Source organism: Candoia aspera, chromosome 2, assembly GCF_035149785.1.
Source record: "Candoia aspera isolate rCanAsp1 chromosome 2, rCanAsp1.hap2, whole genome shotgun sequence".
Classification (NCBI taxonomy): Eukaryota; Metazoa; Chordata; class Lepidosauria; order Squamata; family Boidae; genus Candoia; species Candoia aspera.
Genome location: NC_086154.1, coordinates 186,906,032 through 186,925,225, shown reverse-complemented (window position 1 = coordinate 186,925,225; position 19,194 = coordinate 186,906,032). Strand labels below are relative to the sequence as shown.

At 36.7% G+C, this 19,194-nt stretch overlaps 1 protein-coding gene across 2 annotated transcripts in view; it reads left to right on the top strand.

The window, feature by feature from the left end:
• CNTLN (centlein) overlaps window positions 1-19,194 on the top strand; it is a 230,503-nt gene that overhangs the window by 109,173 nt on the left and 102,136 nt on the right. For both annotated transcript variants that reach the window (XR_010067314.1, XM_063295032.1), the window contains exons 10-12: window positions 620-745; window positions 4,857-4,978; window positions 14,979-15,104. Coding sequence is in view for 1 of the 2 variants with exons in the window: in XM_063295032.1 (XP_063151102.1) it covers window positions 620-745; window positions 4,857-4,978; window positions 14,979-15,104 (374 nt within the window). In the remaining variant the exon portion in view is untranslated. The remainder of the gene's footprint in view (window positions 1-619; window positions 746-4,856; window positions 4,979-14,978; window positions 15,105-19,194) is intronic.

Below are 19,194 nucleotides of genomic sequence, written 5' to 3'. Positions count from 1 at the left end.
ATAGTACAAACAGGAAGGTTGCCCAGTTTAAGTGCTAGTTTCACACATCCTTTCTCCAGATTGCTATATGAAGTTGCATATAATATAAACACATATTCTTGTCTCTAGTTAGGCATATTATATTTAATGACCATATGGTCATTATGGTATAAGATCTACTGTCTGTTTTATTTATATTCCTCAAGCATATTGTTCCTTCAACTTCACAGTGTGTTAAACTATTTCAGAGGGAAAAAACCCTTTCCCTCTTGTTTCTGGTTGTCCTATCAAGTGTAACCTTGGACCCTTATAGAGCAATTAGATCAGCCTCTATCCCCTCCTTTGTAATGAGGTTTCTTGCATTTCTGAGACTATAACCCTTTAGTCTTCCCTAATGGGACATCATTATTCTGAAAGAAACAATGTAAATGTAAATGAATATTCTCATTAACGAGTCACAGAGAAACCTTTAGTGGTAGCGCTGTGGTAATTCTGCTTGTTATTTCTCTGGTATACCATGCAGGATTTTTTTTTATATAATTCATTATTAGTATTCAAAATTACTTGTTCTTTAATTTTGCATGTCTTTCATAATCCAGTGTTCCAACCACTTCAACCATGTCCTTGTTTTATTCTCCAGGAACCACCTGTGAAACGTTCAAGGTCTCTGTCCCCAAAGAACTTTTTGAAAGAGTCAGAAGAACTAAGGAAGCTCAAAATAGCTGAAAGAAAGATTGAAAGCTTAGAAAAGACACTACAACTAAAGGTGCAGATGAAAATATGTAACTTTTTTAGTTGGCATAAATAGACCTAAAACAAAACTTGCACAGCTTATGGTACGTTGCATTGTCTGTTGAAACTGAAAATGAGTTAGGTGGAAGATGGTTTTTTTCCTGTACAGAAAGGCATATAATTTTTTTTCTTTGTATAATTTTCTTTTCTGTATGTAAAATGTTGCAGCTGTAACAAAAATAGTCTGGGAGATGTTTTAATTAATAATTATAGGATCTGGATCTCTGCAAATATATTTGTCTGCTCCTAAGAGGAGTTGTTTGTGTGTTTCACACGATATAAATTACTTATGTAAAGTTTAAATGGCAATGTTTGCCAATCCATGTTTGTAAATAGTGCCTATGCCTTGAATCTCCATCTCCTACCACATGTATAGTAGAATCAACATGCGTAGCTATTTCAGGATCAGTAGTGCAAAATCTGTGATCTCATTGAGTCATTGAAAAAGTAAGTACTTTTTCACCATGTAAAGTTTTTTTTTCTTTTTTAATGTATACGGACATATGCACATTTTATCTTCATTCAAACAGTGTATAAAGATAAAGGTGATATAACTGAACAAAAAAATATGAAAAATTGACTTTGCAGTCATTTATTCCACAAAAAAAACAACAACCAGATACGCTATTTCCTTCTGTGGAGAAAGTAAATACACCCTTGGCTCTAATACCTGGTATTGCCCCTTTTGGCAGTAACAACCTCCAACAGGTGTTTTTATAAGTGTCTACCAGTTTCTGATATTGACCAGGAGGATTTTATTTCCCATTCCTCCATACAGATTTTTTCAGTTGTGTGATGTTTGAGAGATTTTTGCATTCACAGCCCATTTCAAATCAGTCCACAGTATCTCAATGGGATTTTGATCTGGTCTTTGACTTGGCCGTTCCAGAACCCTTCATTTCTTTTTTTCAGCCATTCCTTGGTGGATTTACTGGGGTGTTTAGAGTCATTGTCATGTTACAAGGCCAACTTTCAGTTGAACTTCAATCTTCTGACAGATGGTCTCGCATTATCCTCAAGCACTTTCTGGTACAATGAAGAATTCCTAGAAGATTCTGTGATGGTGAGCTGCCCAGGCTGATGCAGCAAAGCATCCCCAAACCGTAACATTTCCACCACCATGCTTTACAGTTGGTATCCGGTTCGTCTGGTGAAATGCTGTCTTTGTTTTTCACCAGACATGGTACTAGTACTGTGGCCAGATATTTCTTATCTTTGCCTCATCTGTCCAGAGCACATTGCTCCAGAAATCCTGGATCTTGCCTAAATGTTTATGAACAACTTTAATCTTTCCCTGATGTTTTTTCTGGACAGCAATGTTTCCTCCTGGCACACATCCTATGTAGATTTAATTTGTGCAGCTTCTTTCTAATGATAGACTCAAGCGCTTTGACTTCAATAATGGTGACAGTTACCTGTAGGTTACCTGATGAAATTCTGGAGTTCTTAGAAATTTATTTCAGCATCTTGTGTTCTGCTCTCAGACTGAACTTGTTGGGACAGCCTGGCCTGGGCAAGTTGGGAGTTGTTTGAAATCTCTACTTGTCGATGATCTTCCAAGTGTGTTGCATCCTTTTTCAGATGCGATAGTCAGAATGTTACAAAGTATTCCAAATGCATACATAATGTAGATTTGTGTAATATTATTGGCAGTTGTATTTTCTGTCCCATAAGGTTGTGCAGCACTTTCAACTAGAAGGATGAAAAGGTGCTTCTGAGTGTTCAGCAGTAAGAATACAGCACCTGTCTGCAATTCCTTAAAGTAGCCATGCCTTTTACCAAGATCCTAAGAAAAGATGTGCTTGATCCTAGGAGTTGCAGACATGTTCATGCCCCCATATAATCTAAAGCATCCTTTTGCCTTTAAGTCCAAAGCACTGTACAGCCTTAATTACTAGGTTAGAATTCAACTTTTTTGCAGTTGATGCATACCGAGTTAGCATCTTCACTGATATGTCCACTGCGACCCTAAGATTTTTTTTTTCTGGATAGTTAATCAGAATATATGGTACGTTAGGAGGGGTTGTCCCAATATTATATTACATTTACTTAAATTGAACCATTTGTTGTTATTATGAAAATAAATAAAAATAGTCACAAGGAAAAAGAAAAGAAAAAGCAATTATATTGATGTACCACAAAAAAGAGAAAAATAAAAGCAATAAAAATATTATTAAGAAACTATTTGGTTACAAATAATACTCTTCCCTTCCATTGTGCCCCAACTGATAATTCTAAATATCTAAGTTTGCATTGTGTGATATGTGATATGTAAGGGGGCTGTTTTTGCTTACATTTAGTTAAGCTTCTGTTGTGAACATGCACTGCTAATTGTTTTCCAAGTTTAGTGTCCCAGCCTGATATTGTCAACAAACAGTCTTCTTTTCCAGTGCGGTGAGCATGTGTAATTTGGTTCACCCAATTTAAAAAGATCCTTCTGAGGCTTATTCCAAATACTTGTATTTTTAATCACTCTGACTTGTTTCATGGCACTCACAAACATGGCTAACTTACTGCTTACCCCAACTCAGGATCATTTATGAACAAGTTAAAAATGATTCCAGTAGAGATGCTTGAGAACACCTTTAATTTCCCAGTGCTCCCCTGGATTCCTTTTTAAAAACTGGTGTAACAGGGGCTACTTTCCAGTTCTCTGTTACTGAGCCCCAGCAGGGGCACAAGCCACGTATTGTTGCTAGAAGGTCAGCAACTTTACATTTGAATTTTTTGGTGGATGCAATCCAAAACCAGTGATTTATTACTTAGTTGTCCTGTTAAAGTATATTCTTCTGTTACCTCAATTTGTGTCCTAACAGCCAGGAACCACGCTGAGACAAGGAATAGGTCTCTAGTGTTTTATTACTGCTACATTAGACAGAAAATCCTAACAAACTGAAGAAGCGTGGGAAAAACCCAGACAGATAAACCCCAAAAGTCAAGGCGGGTCTGATCTGTGTCTCTTTGAATGGCTGCTTAACTCCTCAGTACCACGCATGCGTTTTCGCCCCTGGATAGGGGCCCCCTCCTGCTCGCCATCAGTGCTCATGACAATTTGCTATAGTTCTAGTTCCTTCTCTGAGAAAGTCAGTACAGGCCCAAGTGTTTGTCCTATATCTTCTGGTATAAAGACAAATGAAAAGAATTGTTCCTCCACAGTCTCCATGTCCTCCTTAAAATTCCAGCATCCATTTCACTCCTTTGCCATCTAACTGCTTTCTGGAATGGTTTTCTGCTTTAGATATTTAAAGCAGTTCTTATTGTTTCATTGTTTCATTCATTTGTTCATTTGCCGTAATAGCCTCAGATTATTTTATGCTCCTTTTGTTCTCATTAGGACAGGTTTTCCATTTCCTGAAGGAAGTTGTCTTACCTTTTACACTATTAAAAAGCCATACTGGCCTTTCCCTGGATTTGGATGACCCTTTCTTAAATTGTGGAATATATAGTATTCCAGTTGAGTTTTAAATATTGTTTTAAATAATCTCCAGGCATTATTACCAATCCACTGATTTATGAGAAATTTCCTCTAGGTAGTCATCTGATGTCTCTCAGATTATAGTCACAGTTTAAGTTTAAATATTAAGATGTTTTAATTCTGGTCTGTTCCTACCAGACCAAGTGATCTGGTAGAAAATATTTGGTATAATATGAGGTGTTATAAATATATTGTTCAGCTTCTACAATCAATTCGTAAAAGTCTTCATTAATTCTGTATGATTTCAAGTGCCATTTTAGGATTTCAGGGTTTTTTTTGCGTTGATTCATGCTGTAGATTGCTTTAAAACTCACGTAATTTCAAAAGGAGTTTACTGTGCTCTTGACTGTTCCTTGAGATGCACAAATCCAAATTTCTGATGAGCATACAGAACCAGTTATACAGTTCTTTAGGTCCCAGCCAAGCAGTTTCTCTAACTTTTGGACAAGTACAACATTTTTTTTATTTAAGACTGAATTCTTCAAATGACAATTTAGGTGTAATAAATTGTATATTGATAAATGGTCAGAAATAAGCAATTCAACAATAGCATACAGTCATTTTAAGTTCTTAAAGTTTACTCAGTCTTGCTTGTTTTGGTGTTATTCAGTTCCAAGAAAATGATGAGCTGAGACAAGCACATGAAAAACGTAAGAAACGTCTGCAGATGTTACAGACCCACTACAGGGCAGTAAAAAAGCAATTAAAGCAATGGGAGGAAGAGTATGGCAAGTAAGTTGCACAACTCACTGGACCAACTATATATGTTAAATTCAAATGCAACGAATTGGTTAAACTGAGGGAAGAATCATTTCCTGGTATTCTTACTTTCATGGAAGAAAACACATACTGTATAAGAAATGTAACTGCTGTTCTCATCTTGCCAAATGATCTATAGCTCTTTCATTTTGTGGTTATTTTTTTCAGTTTTTCACATTTTCTATATGTGATGAAAATAATTAGGAAGGAAGAGTTTGAGCTGCCAACGTGCTTATCTTGTATTATAACTAGGAAGGAAGTCAGAAATTCCTTTACCCTATGGGAGAAACTTGTTAGTCTGCTCCCAAATGGTCTTATAGCTAGCATGCCTGCAGACTTGAGCCTGCCTTTTGATAAGCATGAATATGAAACTGACTCAAATGGCCAACATTATTGTTTCTTCCAATGATTTCCAATGAGCGCAATACCTCTTCTCCCCAGATGGCATATACCCTCCCTACCCTGCTTATCCAGAAAGGAAAACTATTGTACAGTAACAGTCTATATCAGTATCTCAGATTCTGACTTAGTGGACCAATCTGTGAATGCTTCTGTGCAGATCCATGTTTCACCACCCGAGCAGGATAATATTTACATCTATTTGGGAAAACTTGCTAAAAGATCCTATAAGTTTCAGGACAAAATCCACCACTCACATTCTTGCCCACTGTCTGCTTGGGCTCTTTCTGACACTGCAGATTTAACATCTATGAATATTTATTCTTCTGCTTCTTGGGCAGTTTCTTCTGGTAGACTGCCAACCTCCTCCCTCACTGTACAACGCTTGTCCTAGAACATTGCAAGATGGCATTCCAAATGATCCAGCCCAGATTTCATAGACAATTTAAAACAATTTGAAATATTATTTCTGTAAGAGATCTGTGATTCAGAACCCTTACACCTGAATGGCTTTTAAAGGAGAAAAAGCAAAACTAGGCTTTAGAGATTTGAACTGGGGTCCAACAGGCTGTGATCAACAAAAATGACTGCGTGTTTTTGCTCCTTGTTTCTTGATTCCCTGCCAAAGTTAACTCTGATAATAATAACTTAATCTCTTCTGAGTCTTCTGCTCAGTATTATTGTGGTATATTTACTGTATCTCATGTCCAGTTTGGAATGGATTTCTCACTGAATGACCCTCACTTTCACCTTGGCAGAACTGACAAATTGTTAAGCCCCAAGGAAAGATTTAGTTTTACTGGAATTCTTAAAATTTAGTTCTGTATGATGGGCCGCTGTGCTAGCCCCCCTTTCAAAGCTATAAATAATTATTTATGTATTAGTTGGCTTAATTCCATTATTCTTCTAATATACAAAAAAGTGGTAGAAGTGATCCTGCAAATTACTGTCCAATTAGTCTTATATCCATAATCAGTAAATTATATGCCAGATTGTTGCACTGTGAACTCTTAGACTGGTTGTCCTTCAAAAAACTATCTTGGCCTCTGAGCAGGCTCACTTCAGATCAGGTTGCTGTACCATGGTCTAATGCATCATATTATATCATCTCACTGAGAAGTATTATAACTTGCCTAAAGGCCCTCTTTATATTGCTTTTATAGACTTAAGGGCAGACTTTGATTCAATACCTCATGAAAGACTCTAGAGAAAGTTAGCTGCCACTTTGGTTGATTGACATATACTGAAACTAATTATACTAGTACATTATAACACTACCATCTAAGTCAAGGGTATCCACCCAGGTGTCCTAACTGAACCTATCTCTACTTGCAAATGTGCCCCACTATTGTCAATTTTATGTTAATGACATCACTGAGGTTTTTGCCAAGGCAACATTCCATCCTCCATCCCTTGCACACAGCCCCATTTCTATTCCTATTATTTATTTATTTATTTATTTATTTTTCAGATTTTGTCACCGCCCATCTCCCTTAAACGAGGGACTCTGGGTGGTTTACAATAAAACTAAAACTAAATGCAGATTAAAATACAATAAAAACAGTACCTCTTAAATAAATATAAATATAAAATCCAGGATGGTGATATTAAAAGTTCTTAATTTTAATTCATAAATACATGGGGCCTCTTTAGGGCGCTAACCACCCCCAGAGTTGATTACCCCTCCCCCTGCCCCAAGCGAGATGGCAGCGCCAGGTCTTTATCCCTTTCTGGAAGTCCAGAGAAGTGGGGGCCTGCCTCACCTCACATTTATACTGATAGTGTGGCCATTATTCCACTAGATAATGTTTTGAAATTAACTACTCCAAAATGAAGGTCTTGATATGTTTTAGGAAGTGTTTTAATTCTCCGATTAAATGGACAATCAATGGTAAGCTTATTGAATAGGGTAATCTTTTAAATACTTGGGAGTTAAATGTTATTCTTCTACTGGTTGGTCAGTTTCAGCAAGAGAACTATTTAGAAGAGCCAAAAAGGTATATCTTGCAATTGTTAAATTCACAAGTTGGTTTGGAAATACATATGCCCCAGCTGCCATTAAATTATTTAAAGCTAAAGTTCTGGGTATGATGCTATATGGTGCTCAGTTGTGTGTCTATAAGGAGATAACAAACTTAGAAGTCATCCTACCCAGATTTTTAAAAATTAGAATTCATGTCTCTCACTCAACTTGTAGTACTCAAATATGGTTAGAATTAGGCTGCATCTTCTTTGGGACACCACTGACTCAAATTCTGGCTTTTGAGGAATTTCCCTGGCCCTTCTCATCTTGCTAAACAGGTTTGGCTCTATGTAAGGACGTAAATTAACATTGACTTGGCAGATTGTGGCCTTTCCTTGCTGACACTTTCAGCCCTTGGGACTGAGATATTCAAATTCACAGAGCCAATATTTCCCATTTTTTCCATAATATAATTGCTTCTCAGCCTTGGACTATTCCTACATATTTTTTTGAATCCTATATGTCCCTCACAGGAGACTTTTTTATTTTGGCATGAATTGGGGTGCCACCCATTAGGACAACCAACTAACATTCCATGTGAAAGCCATACTTGCCTGTGCTCTTATACAGAGGCTGAGCATGCATCACATGTGCCATTAAAATGCCCATTATATACCCAATGGTGACATAGCTCAAGTTGTATTCCTGTGATTATGAAATCACAGCTCTCCTATGTGTTCATTTCACAGAAACCTCTAAAAAGTAACCAAATTCTTACCTATAGCCATGGCTTTTTAAAACCACCTATCATTAACTGTTTCAGTTTTTTAATATAATTTTATTTATTTATTATTAAATTTACCATAATTGTTGTGCTTTGCTTTTATAATTAGTCTAGGACCATAAATGAATAAAGTTATAACTAAACCCTTTCTCATTTTATAGAAATTTGTTTCTACTGTTTAGTTTATTTTTCTCAATAAATGAGGAGTGGTGGGGTACTGTTGGTGGCATCCCACTTTTCCTGTTAGCTCAGGTTATTTATCTGTAACTTTTATCAACGATTTATAAGAACAACATGTGTTTTTAATCTATAAAATAGTGACATTGCTTAAACATGTTTAGGTGATTTTAAACCTTGTTTCATATTAATCTTAAGATCTAAACTGTGATATCATACACAGGAGTCAACCTAAATTCTGTTCCCATATCTTTCTCTGTGTCTGCCAGTTTTTCAGTTTATAGGCCCATGTCTATGTATTGAAATAACTTTATTGCAGTCATTAACCAGCACAAGGACCCATATCTGTGATATCTCTCATTATGAAGTCTTGACTTCTTTTTAAAATCTAAACACTATGCTTAACAAGGTATTTATTGCACCCTATTCTCACAGTTGAATTGTTGTTATAAATCTATAGTACTGAATCATCTTAAATAGAAAAAGGGAGATGGAATGAATGGTTCAAACTGTATTAACATTCTGAAAATAAATTAGGACATACCAAATATATATAGCAATGTAGGATTTTTTTTCAATTTATCATCTAAACTTTACATACAATCTAAAGATAAATGTAATAGATATAATTAGAACATTAACCTTGAACTGGCTCTCTAAAAGCTATTCATCTTGTTATAACAAAAATAAAAGTATCCTAATAACCAAACTATTGATAAACACATACAAACATTTTTAAAGTTGTGCAGAGTTCTTATAATGAAGTTAATGAAGAACTGTTCTGCTGTCTTACTATTCTTAAAAAGTTTATTTTTTCTTTGAAGTGCTTTTAATTCGAAATGTTTATGTTAGTGTTTGTATTATATAGAGAAATGGTCTGATATATTCCATGGAGTCCTTGGTGCTCTCTGAGCCTTGTTGTTTTCTTGCAAGCGTTTCATTGCCAGACTAGGCAACATCTTCAGTGCAAAGAGGGAGTGGGCCTTGCTCTCAGTTTATATACCATGGCTTGCCCTGCTTGTGTTGGTAGGGATGTTGTTCTCTCCTTGGGAGTTCTTTGATTGGGCTGTTGTTTGCTGCTTGGTTGATTGCCTGAGTTGATAGTTCCTTGATTAGGGTATATTGTGCTGTTTGATGGTTCATCTGGTGTTGATTTTTGCATATCTGGGTGTTGATTACTGGCAAGGGAGTGTCCTGGTCTTTTGGCTTTTCTATTGTCTCTTTTGAATGGTATGTAGATGTTGTTTACCTCTATGTGTCTGTTGATGGCTGCTTTGTCTGAGTGCCAGGCTTCCAGGAATTCTCTGGAGTTTTTGGATTTGGCTTGGTTTAGGATGCTCACAGTTTCCCAGTTGAAACTATGGTCGAGTCTGTCCGTGTGTTGTGAGATTAAGAAGTTCTCATCGTGTCTTCTGACTGCTAGTTGGTGTTCGTGGATGCGCTCTGCTAGTCTTCTGCCTGTCTGTCCTACATAGTGGCTGTTACAGTCTTTGCATTGTATGTTGTAAATAACTCCTGTTTTTTTCTTCTTGGGCTATTGGGTCTTTTGGGTTGCTTAATATGTTTTGAAGAGTTTTAGTTGGCTTATGTGCTACGGTGATGCCATGTGGTTGTATCAGTCTGTTGGTGGTTTCTGAGATGTTTCTGATGTATGGCAGTGTTATCCTTTTCATAGTTTCCATTGGCTGGATTGTAGTGGGTTGGGTGGTGAGGCACTTTTTGATAAAGTTGAGCAGGTATCCATTTGTTGGAAGATGCTGTGCAGATGTTCTTTTTCTTTTTTCTGGTGTTCTGGGTTGCTGCAGTGTTCTATGGACGCCCCAAGATACACAAGCCAGGCATACCACTTTGGCCCATTGTATTATTACCAGGGACTCCCACATATAACATAGCTAAAGAGCTTACAAAGAAACTCAGACACCTCACAGAGGAGAGTGAACATTCGATCAACTCCCCACTACAGTGCCTCCAGAAAATCAAAAACATCAAAATAGAAGAAGATGAGATCATGGTATCATTCGACATTACAGCCTTCTTCACTTCCATAGACCCGGCACTAGCGAAAGAATCCATGGCTGCGGTTCTGCGCAACACACCTGACCTAGCCAAATACACCAAAATAGAAATACCCAGGATAATGGACCTCATCAACCTCTGCCTTACAACCTACTTTCAGTCTGATGGAGAAATATACTAACAGATCAAAGGAAAACCCATGGGATCACCGATTTCAGGACTTGTAGCAGAGATTGTAATCAGCGCCTGGAAAGGATAGCACTCCCACACATGCAACCCAAAGTATGGACCTGGTATGTAGATGACACTTTTGTCATAATACAAAAGAAACAACTGGAAGAAACTCACACAACCATCAATAACATCTTTAATGGAATAAAATTCACAAGGGAGGAAGAAAACAACAACTCACTACCATTCCTGGACATCCTCATCAGTAGAGGAAATGATGTTAAGTTAGAAACACAAGTCTACAGGAAAGCTACCCACACCAACCAAGTGCTTCATTACCAAAGTAGCAATCCAACCTCCCACAAGAGAAGCTGTGTAAGAACACTATTCAGAAGAGCACTTACGCACTGCAGCAACCCAGAACACCAGAAAAAAGAAAAAGATCATCTGTACAGCATCTTCCAACAAAATGGATACCCGCTCAACTTTATCAAAAAGTGCCTCGCCACCCAACCCACTACAACCCAGCCAATGGAAACTATGAAAAGAATAACACAGTTCGATGCTTTACCCTCCTTGCAATGAAAATTGTTGCAGCATCCCACAGTCACATGATCTCCATTTGCAACCTTCCCTGCTGGCTTCCTACAGGCAAATTCAGTGGAGCAGCTGGCAGGAGGTCGGAAGTCACTCTTGCGAGTTGCTTCTGCTCCTGCCACTTTTTCTCCCAAGGAGCCCCCAGGTGTCATGGGGAATTTGTACTCTATAGCCCCCGCCCACAGCACCCTCCTGTCGCTACTCTGTAATGCATGTCCACAGCACCTGCCCACCAGTACTCCATAGCACCTGCCTGTGGCACCCAGCCGCCCATCAGTACTCCATAGCTCTTGTCCACCTGCCTGTACTCCATAGCACCCGCCACCTGTACTCCATAGTGCTCACCCATGGCATCTCACCTGCTGGCCTGCTTGCTTGGGATGTGGTTTCAGCAGCAATAAGCAAGTGCTTCTGGATTCCTGCCTTTTCCAACATCACACTCATGTGAAGTGCTCGCTTAATGACCCGCATGGTCCTCGCTGAACGACAGCAATGGGACTGCCGGGATTACCATTGCTAAGCGATGCAGTCATGTGATGTCACGATTTACAACTTCATTGCTTAGCAATGGAAATTCCAGTCCCAACTGCTGTTGTGACCTGAGGACTACCTGTAGGAAATAATAGGAGAATCTGTCCATGCAGTGCAAATGCTGTTGAGACCATCACACATGTGATTTCATACTGCCCCTAATACCAGTATAGTTTGGAAACTTTCATTCTTCCTTTATTGGCACATTTTATAGGTCATAATTATAGTTTTCTTCTTGACTTTCCCCTCTCAGATAAGGAACCATTCATCACACATAATGTTGCTAGACTTGGCTGAAACGACAATTAAAATCCATAAACAGATAGCTAAGGGTACTGGGCACTGGCAAATTCACTGAGAATCCTGCTTATATTTTTATAACACTTAAGTCATCTTTTTTAAGTCATTTTTTTAAATTTTTATGGAAGCTCACTATCACTTTCTGGCAGGATATGGTTTATAAAGTTTGTCTTAACATATTAATATTTGTGGGGTTCTTAACTTAATATCTAAGTAATTATATTTCATTAATATGCTACTGTTAGCATCTTATTTCATTTTAGTATCTTAAGGATTGCACTTAAACTCTTTTTACACAGATCACATATCTATTTTACCTTTTCCTTTGGTTCCTAATTTTGTTGGTATTTTATAATTTTAGATTTGTATAAAGCATTGATCAATGACTGTAATAAATTAGAACTTGAACTGTGTTAGAAATGGGTGTAACAAAATCTTGGTTTCTCTTATATAAACTTGTAGTCTGCTATGCAACAATAAATTACTGTTAATTAGATTTTCATCCCACATTTTTTATATATAACTCAAAGCAGCAACATACCTAATTCTCCTGCCTCCTATTTTTTTTTCCCACAACAACAACAACAACCCTGTGAGGTGGGTTGGTCTGAGAGAGAGTGACTGGCCCAAAGTCACCCAGCTGGCTTTCATTTTATAAATGCCTAAGGCGGGACTAGAACTTACAGTCTCCTGATTTCTAGGCCATCACCTTTACCACTACAACAAACTGGCTCAATAGATAGTTTTGAAGTACTTATAAAAGTAAAACCATGTATATATTAAATCAAGAAGTAACTTGTCAAGTTTTAATCTAATAAAATTAATGAATTAATAAAATAAATAGAATTTAGATGAATGATTAAATATGTAAACTGTAGTGATTTTTAATTGTGAGGATGGTCAGATATACACAGATCAGTTCAGACAGTCAAGAAAATCTTCCTATTTATAATTAAAAGACTAATTATGTGATTTCTTCTATGGCAGTTTTTATACATCAGTACATTTGCAGGACATAAATTAGAGAGCTTTTTTTTTCCTTCCTAAGTCTTTCTTATTCACTCTTTGTTCTTGCCATTGTGTGAGACAAATATAAATGGAATAAATGTAGCATCATAATCAGCAGTAGAAGGTATAGAAACTTTCATGCTCTATTTCAGTTATAACTTATCCAGCATTTGTCTTTCCAAAGGAAGACAGTGAGTCCTGTGTATAGCTTGCGTCTACTACACACTAAAAGAACTATACACCCTCTTCTCGTTTAGTCGCAATCCATTCCAGTGGTTTTGTCCTTAAGCACAATGGGCGTTAAGCAAACGCATGACACATGACACAGAGAGAGACACTGCAAAGATCACTGGTTACTACCATCTCATTCAGATAAAATTCTCTCTTATGGTATCCTGTGCCTGACCCAGTTTTTTTTCCTTGTTTAGTTGATTGGAACCCTCCAGCTGGCTTGCCCTGCTGCCAGAAACTGACCAGACCTTAATCAGTTTCCCACTGAAGGCTTTTGTTGTCAGGTGCACAAAATTTGGTCATAAATACACACATTGGTCAGAAAATGAATTTTTTATTACTATTTATTACCATTGTATTTGTGAATGGTCGCTAACTGAGGAAGTCACTAAACAAGGAGTGGCTGTATGCTGCTCAGATGCACTTAAAACAATTGAACTATTCTCAGGCAGAAAACTGGTACTAAGGAGATGTCCTTGAACTTATCTAATTGTACATTAACAACAATTATGCAGCCTTGATAGAACTGACTAGAAGATAAGTTTATCCAATGCCACCCAGTGAATTTCATATTTCAGCAACGATTTTAATCGATTATCATATCCCAACTAGAATTCCCTGTTTTGACTATCAAGCAGAGAGAGTGTTAAATACCATGATTAAAACAAACAACTGATGCATGACTGTTAAAGATCTGTTTACACAACATTGGATGCCATTTCATTATGCTAGTTTTAAAATTTACAGACTTGTGGTAGTAGCACTTGTTTTTTTTTTCAAGCACTCCAGTGTCTTTGCATTTACTTCACACGAACAATGTTTTTAGGTAGAAAACCAACACAGCAAATATGTTTCAAGTAATGATTACAGAGCCACTCCATTTTCTATATTTTATGGATCCTACCTTATTTTTTCTTATTGTCAACTGGGCTGAATGTGCATTGTCTGCTTGGAGAGAAAATTGTTAAGGATCTCCACTATGACTTCCCTCACCCAGCTCTGCTGCCAAATTTCTGTTAGCTTGTCCTGTTGACTCATTCAGTGTGATCCCGATTCTAAGCATGTGAGCTGTTAATACCATAACCTTTTTTTATTATAGATTTCCAGTAATTCTGGCCATTGCTGCTACAACTATTTTCTTTATCCAAACCATCTCTACCTTGCTTTCACAGTTGTGTGTAACTATTCTGACTACTTGGTTTTACAAATAGTGGTCTTTTAATTCATTTAGGTTTTACAGTTTCATTGATTTTCTCAAATTTCAGATTTACAGATTAAGAGACATGTTTTTGCGTTTTTCTTAATTCTGTAGAAGGTTTAAAATAATTCAGTGTCTTTACTTGTGTTTCCCTAATATTCATTGTGTTTCTCCACCTTGCATTTCTGTTTTAATATAGGATTCTAAAGCATTTAGTATTCTGCTGCTTTAAAATAGGGCAAGTTTACATTCTTTGTTCAGATCAGGAGTTTGCCTCAGTTAAAGAATAGTTGGTAGAGGAAACTGGGAGAATAGGCAATACTTAACCTTTCCCTGAGACTTATGACTTCTTTATCTTTTATTTCTCTCTTTCAACTATATGAGAAAGATAACAGTATTACCAGAAACACATCAAGTCTCAACTGTGGTACCCCATCTCCAATTTATCTTCTTTAAGATTAATTTGTTTAGATCAACATATAGGAGAGCTTCAGCAATTTCACTAAATGTAGCAATATCAAGTGCTAAAGCATTACTTTGTTCATTTGGTATTTAAAGTTGATTTATTTCACAGAAAATTGTTTTCTTAAATTTACAGGCCTGGAAACAATAAGAGTGGAAAAGAGCGTTCAGACCCTCAGCATCTGCGTCAAGAAAATTCTGATGCAGTATGGAATGAGCTGGCATATTTTAAAAAAGAACACAAAAAGCTGTTGATTGAAAAGTGAGTTTTTAAATTTTATTTTAAAATACATATACCTTTAGCAGTGTGTGGTTGATTTGCTTACCTTCTTCTTGTAGACTCTTGAAGGCCAAACAGAGAATTCTTTTCAAATCCCAAAAGTTAAATCATCTTTCTCTACCAGCAATAGAGAAGCAAAATGTTAGCCTCTTCCTACCCCCACTCCATATCCCACCCTTAAATCAGTGACAATTAGTTTGCCAGCACTAAATGAAACAGTATTGCATGAGCTAGGGATTGTGTTAATTAATGTGGCTCTCATCTGCTGGAGGTGTCGCTCTTCATTAGCCTGTATTTTAAACACTGCCGTGCTTCATTTTTGGAATGAGGTGGTGAGGGGATAACCTAGCCAGCCATCCTTGTTTGATCTCCCTGATACATACGCAATGCAGAATGCCTCAGCTCTCTTGGTTCCTTGCCCTGTCCTGCTAATCCCAGCTGAGCTCATTATGGTGTAGCCTTGCTGCTACTCTTGAAGCCAGAGCTGTCCAAGCTAATTACTGGTAGCAGCAAAGCCGCCTGTTAAGGGTCTGGAGTAGATCTGCTAACATGGTCCTTCATAGTGACCTGCAAAAAGCACGGGGGAGTTGCTCTCTTTCTTGCTGTGCACAGCCTGTCCTTTGGGTTTAGTGCTGATCCCTTTCACAGCTCTTTTAGCTGTGGTAAGGGTAAAACTTGGTGGATGAATTCTTACTTTAGAAAACATCCAGTTTGCTTCTTTGATCTTATAATTCATAGACTATTATATTCACCCTGGTAAAGTACGAAGTTTCCCTTTCATACTAGACAAAAGGAAGTTGGTTGGCATTGCATAATTAGCCTTTTAATGATGTTTTAAAATGTCCTTTGTCAAGTTGATTTTGTAATTTAGTGATGAGCATGCTTGAAACTCAGAACAGTTTTGTGTTCTTTTGAGACATCAGTGTAATTCTCAGGCTTGTGCCTGCATTTTTAAAGCAACCAGAATATTAGCAGAACAGTGAAATTTTGAAGATTGCCATTCACTTGGCTGTTAGAACTACCATAATAAAATTAATTTCTTTTTTTTTAAAGAAACTTTATTAAATTTTCAAAATAAAGATAAAATACAAAAAGATAAAAAAAGATTAAAGAAAGACTAAAGAGAAAAGAGACAAACTAAAAACTGCAGAAATAAATAGAAAGAAGCACAGCAAAAAGAGTGACTTCTGACCTTCTCCAGCACAGATGCAAATGAAAAATACATTAACCTCTTGCTCTAATTTTAATTATAATAAACATTATACCAATCTAATCATCAAATCCCAAAATCAAAACTTCATTTTTTTCAGTTACAAGCAGAAGGTCCAAAAGTGGTTTCCAAGTAGAAACAAAGTTAGACAAATTATTTTCTCTGATCAATGTAGTCAGTTTCACCATCTCTGTCAGTTACATTATTTTACCATCCATTCTTCCACTGTAGCATGATATTATATCCAAAATTCTTTGCCTATTTAATCATACAGCCTTTAACATACTCATCCTCCAAGTTCATTTGCAATAATAGTTTATATCTCTTAGCAATAACATGCTCATCATTAGTGCATAGATACACTTCGAACTGGGTTTTTTCATTCACAAAATTATAAATCTTCTTATCCAAATTAAATTATTCTGTCAATTGTGCATAGGTAAAACAATGACAAGTGACAAGTAAAGCACTCCATTTCCAATTCTTCTCTTGTTTTTAACTTAGGTTCTCCTTCAACAAAGTAATTTAGCATAAGTCAACCATGTCGGTTTCACACTCATCTCACTTCTGAAAAAAGCTTCTCGGGGTGATAACCATAAAGGAATTTTAGGAGACAATCTTGTTTTATAGTTATTCCAAACTCTTAATACGGCATGCCTAATATGGGATAGAAACCAGGAGACTGAGAGTTCTAGTCCCTCCTTAAGATGAAAGCCAGATGGGTGACCTTGGGCCAGTCACTCTCTCAGCCCAACTCACCTCACAGGGTTGCTGTTGTGGGGAAAATAGGAGGAAGGAGTATTAGGTATGTTTGCTGCCTTGAGTTGTTTAAAAATAATAAAGGCGGGAGATAGATAGAGAGATAGAGAGATAGATATGATTTTTAAAATCCATATTAACCTTAGCTTTCTCATATGATAAATAGCCATGACACCCAAATCTTAAGTCATGACCTTCCAACTCTAATAACTTCTTCCTCAAAGTCACCCACTCCTTCATCCATAACAAACAACAGGCATCAAAATACAATTTCAAATCAGAAGGTCCTAACCCCCCTCATTCCTTAACATCTTGTTACAATTTGTACTTAATTCTTGCTTTTTTCCCTTACCATATAAACTTAAAATATCTTTTTGCCATTGTTTAAATGGTACATCTGTTGTCAGTATTGGTATTGTCTGAAATAAAAATAACATCCTTGGTAAAACAATCATCTTAATCACTGAGATCCTTCCCAACAATAATTGAAGTTTACCCCACTTCAATAAATCTTTTTTAACATCATTCCATACCATATCATAATTATTCTGAAACAACATACAATTCACATTTGACAATGTAACTCCCAGATATTTAACATTTTACTCAATCTTAAAACCAGTCTTGTTTATCAATATCTCTTGATCTTGTATAGGCAGGTTTTTAACCAACATCTTTGTTTTTTGTTTATTTATTTTTAAACCAGCTAATGTCCCAAAGTCTTTCAATTTCTTTATCAAATATTCAGTATCGTTCAAAGGCTCTTGTAGGTCAAAACTAAGTCATCAGCAAAAGCCCTCAGTTTGTAAACTTCTTTTTTAACCTTCAAGTCCTTTATCTTTTCATCTTGTCTAATAACTCTGTTTAACACTTCCAGGACTAAAATAAAAAGTAAAGGGGGCAAAGGACATCCTTGTCTTGTCCCTTTCTGTATCTCACATGGTTTGGTTAAATCACCATTAACAATAATATGTGCCTGTTGAGTTTTTTGTTTTTTGTCTTTTTTAATCTGTTCACTCTTAACTGATTCTTGGAGACTCCCTGGACAAGTCCATGCAGTTTTCTTGGCAAGGTTTTTCAGAAGTGGTTTGCCATTGCCTCCTTCCCTTCCTAGGGCTGAGAGAAAGTGACTGGCCCAAGGTCTCCCTGCTGGCTTTGTGCATAAGGTGGGACTAGAACCCATGGTCTCCCAGTTTCTAGCTTGATGCCTTAACCACTACACCAGACTGGCTCTCTGTTGAGGTGTATATATTGACTTAATTCCTTGGATAAAGTTTCCCCCAAACTCCATATCTTCCAAAACTTTAAAGTTCAAACTGTCAAAGGACCAGTTCGAATTGTCAAAAGCTTGCTCTGCGTCTAGAGAAAGATGCTTGTTTTTCATTATGTTGTTGTAAATATTTAATAATATCCAATAATATTCTCACATTGTCTCTTAATTGTCTTCTGGGTAAAAAGCCACATTGATCATCATGAATAAAGTCCTGTAAAATTTTCTTTAATCTATTAGCCAATATTGAAGTAAATGTTTTATAATTATTGCTCAGCAATGAAATTGGTCTGTTAATTCTTAGTTAAAGTAAGATCCTGTCCCTCCTTTGGTAATAATGCAATATTGGCCTCTTTCCAAGATTCTGGCATTGCAGATCCCTGCAATATAGAATTCATCACCTTTGGAGCAGTTGTAGAAGTTGGTCTTCAAAGCATTTATAGTACAAACTTGATAATCCACCTGGTCCTGGTGCTGTCCCTACTTTGATCTTTTTCATGTCTTCAACTATTTCAAAAGTTGTTATAGGGCTGTTCATAGTTCGTCTCTGTGATTGTGAGAGTTTTGGTAACTTTCGTTTTTTCAAGTATTGATCCATCTTTTCCAGAGAGACCTCCTGTTTTTATACAGGTTTGAATAAAAGTCATGGAAGGATTTCTGAATTCTCTCATTATCTATGAGAACTTTATACCTTCTTGAATTTTTATTTTTTTTTTCTCTCTTTCCTCAGTTTATAAGCTAACCATCTCCCTGATTTATTTGCAAATTCAAAATTTCTCTGCCTTACATTGTTCAACTTAGTCTCTATTTCTCTCACAGTTAACATAGATAAT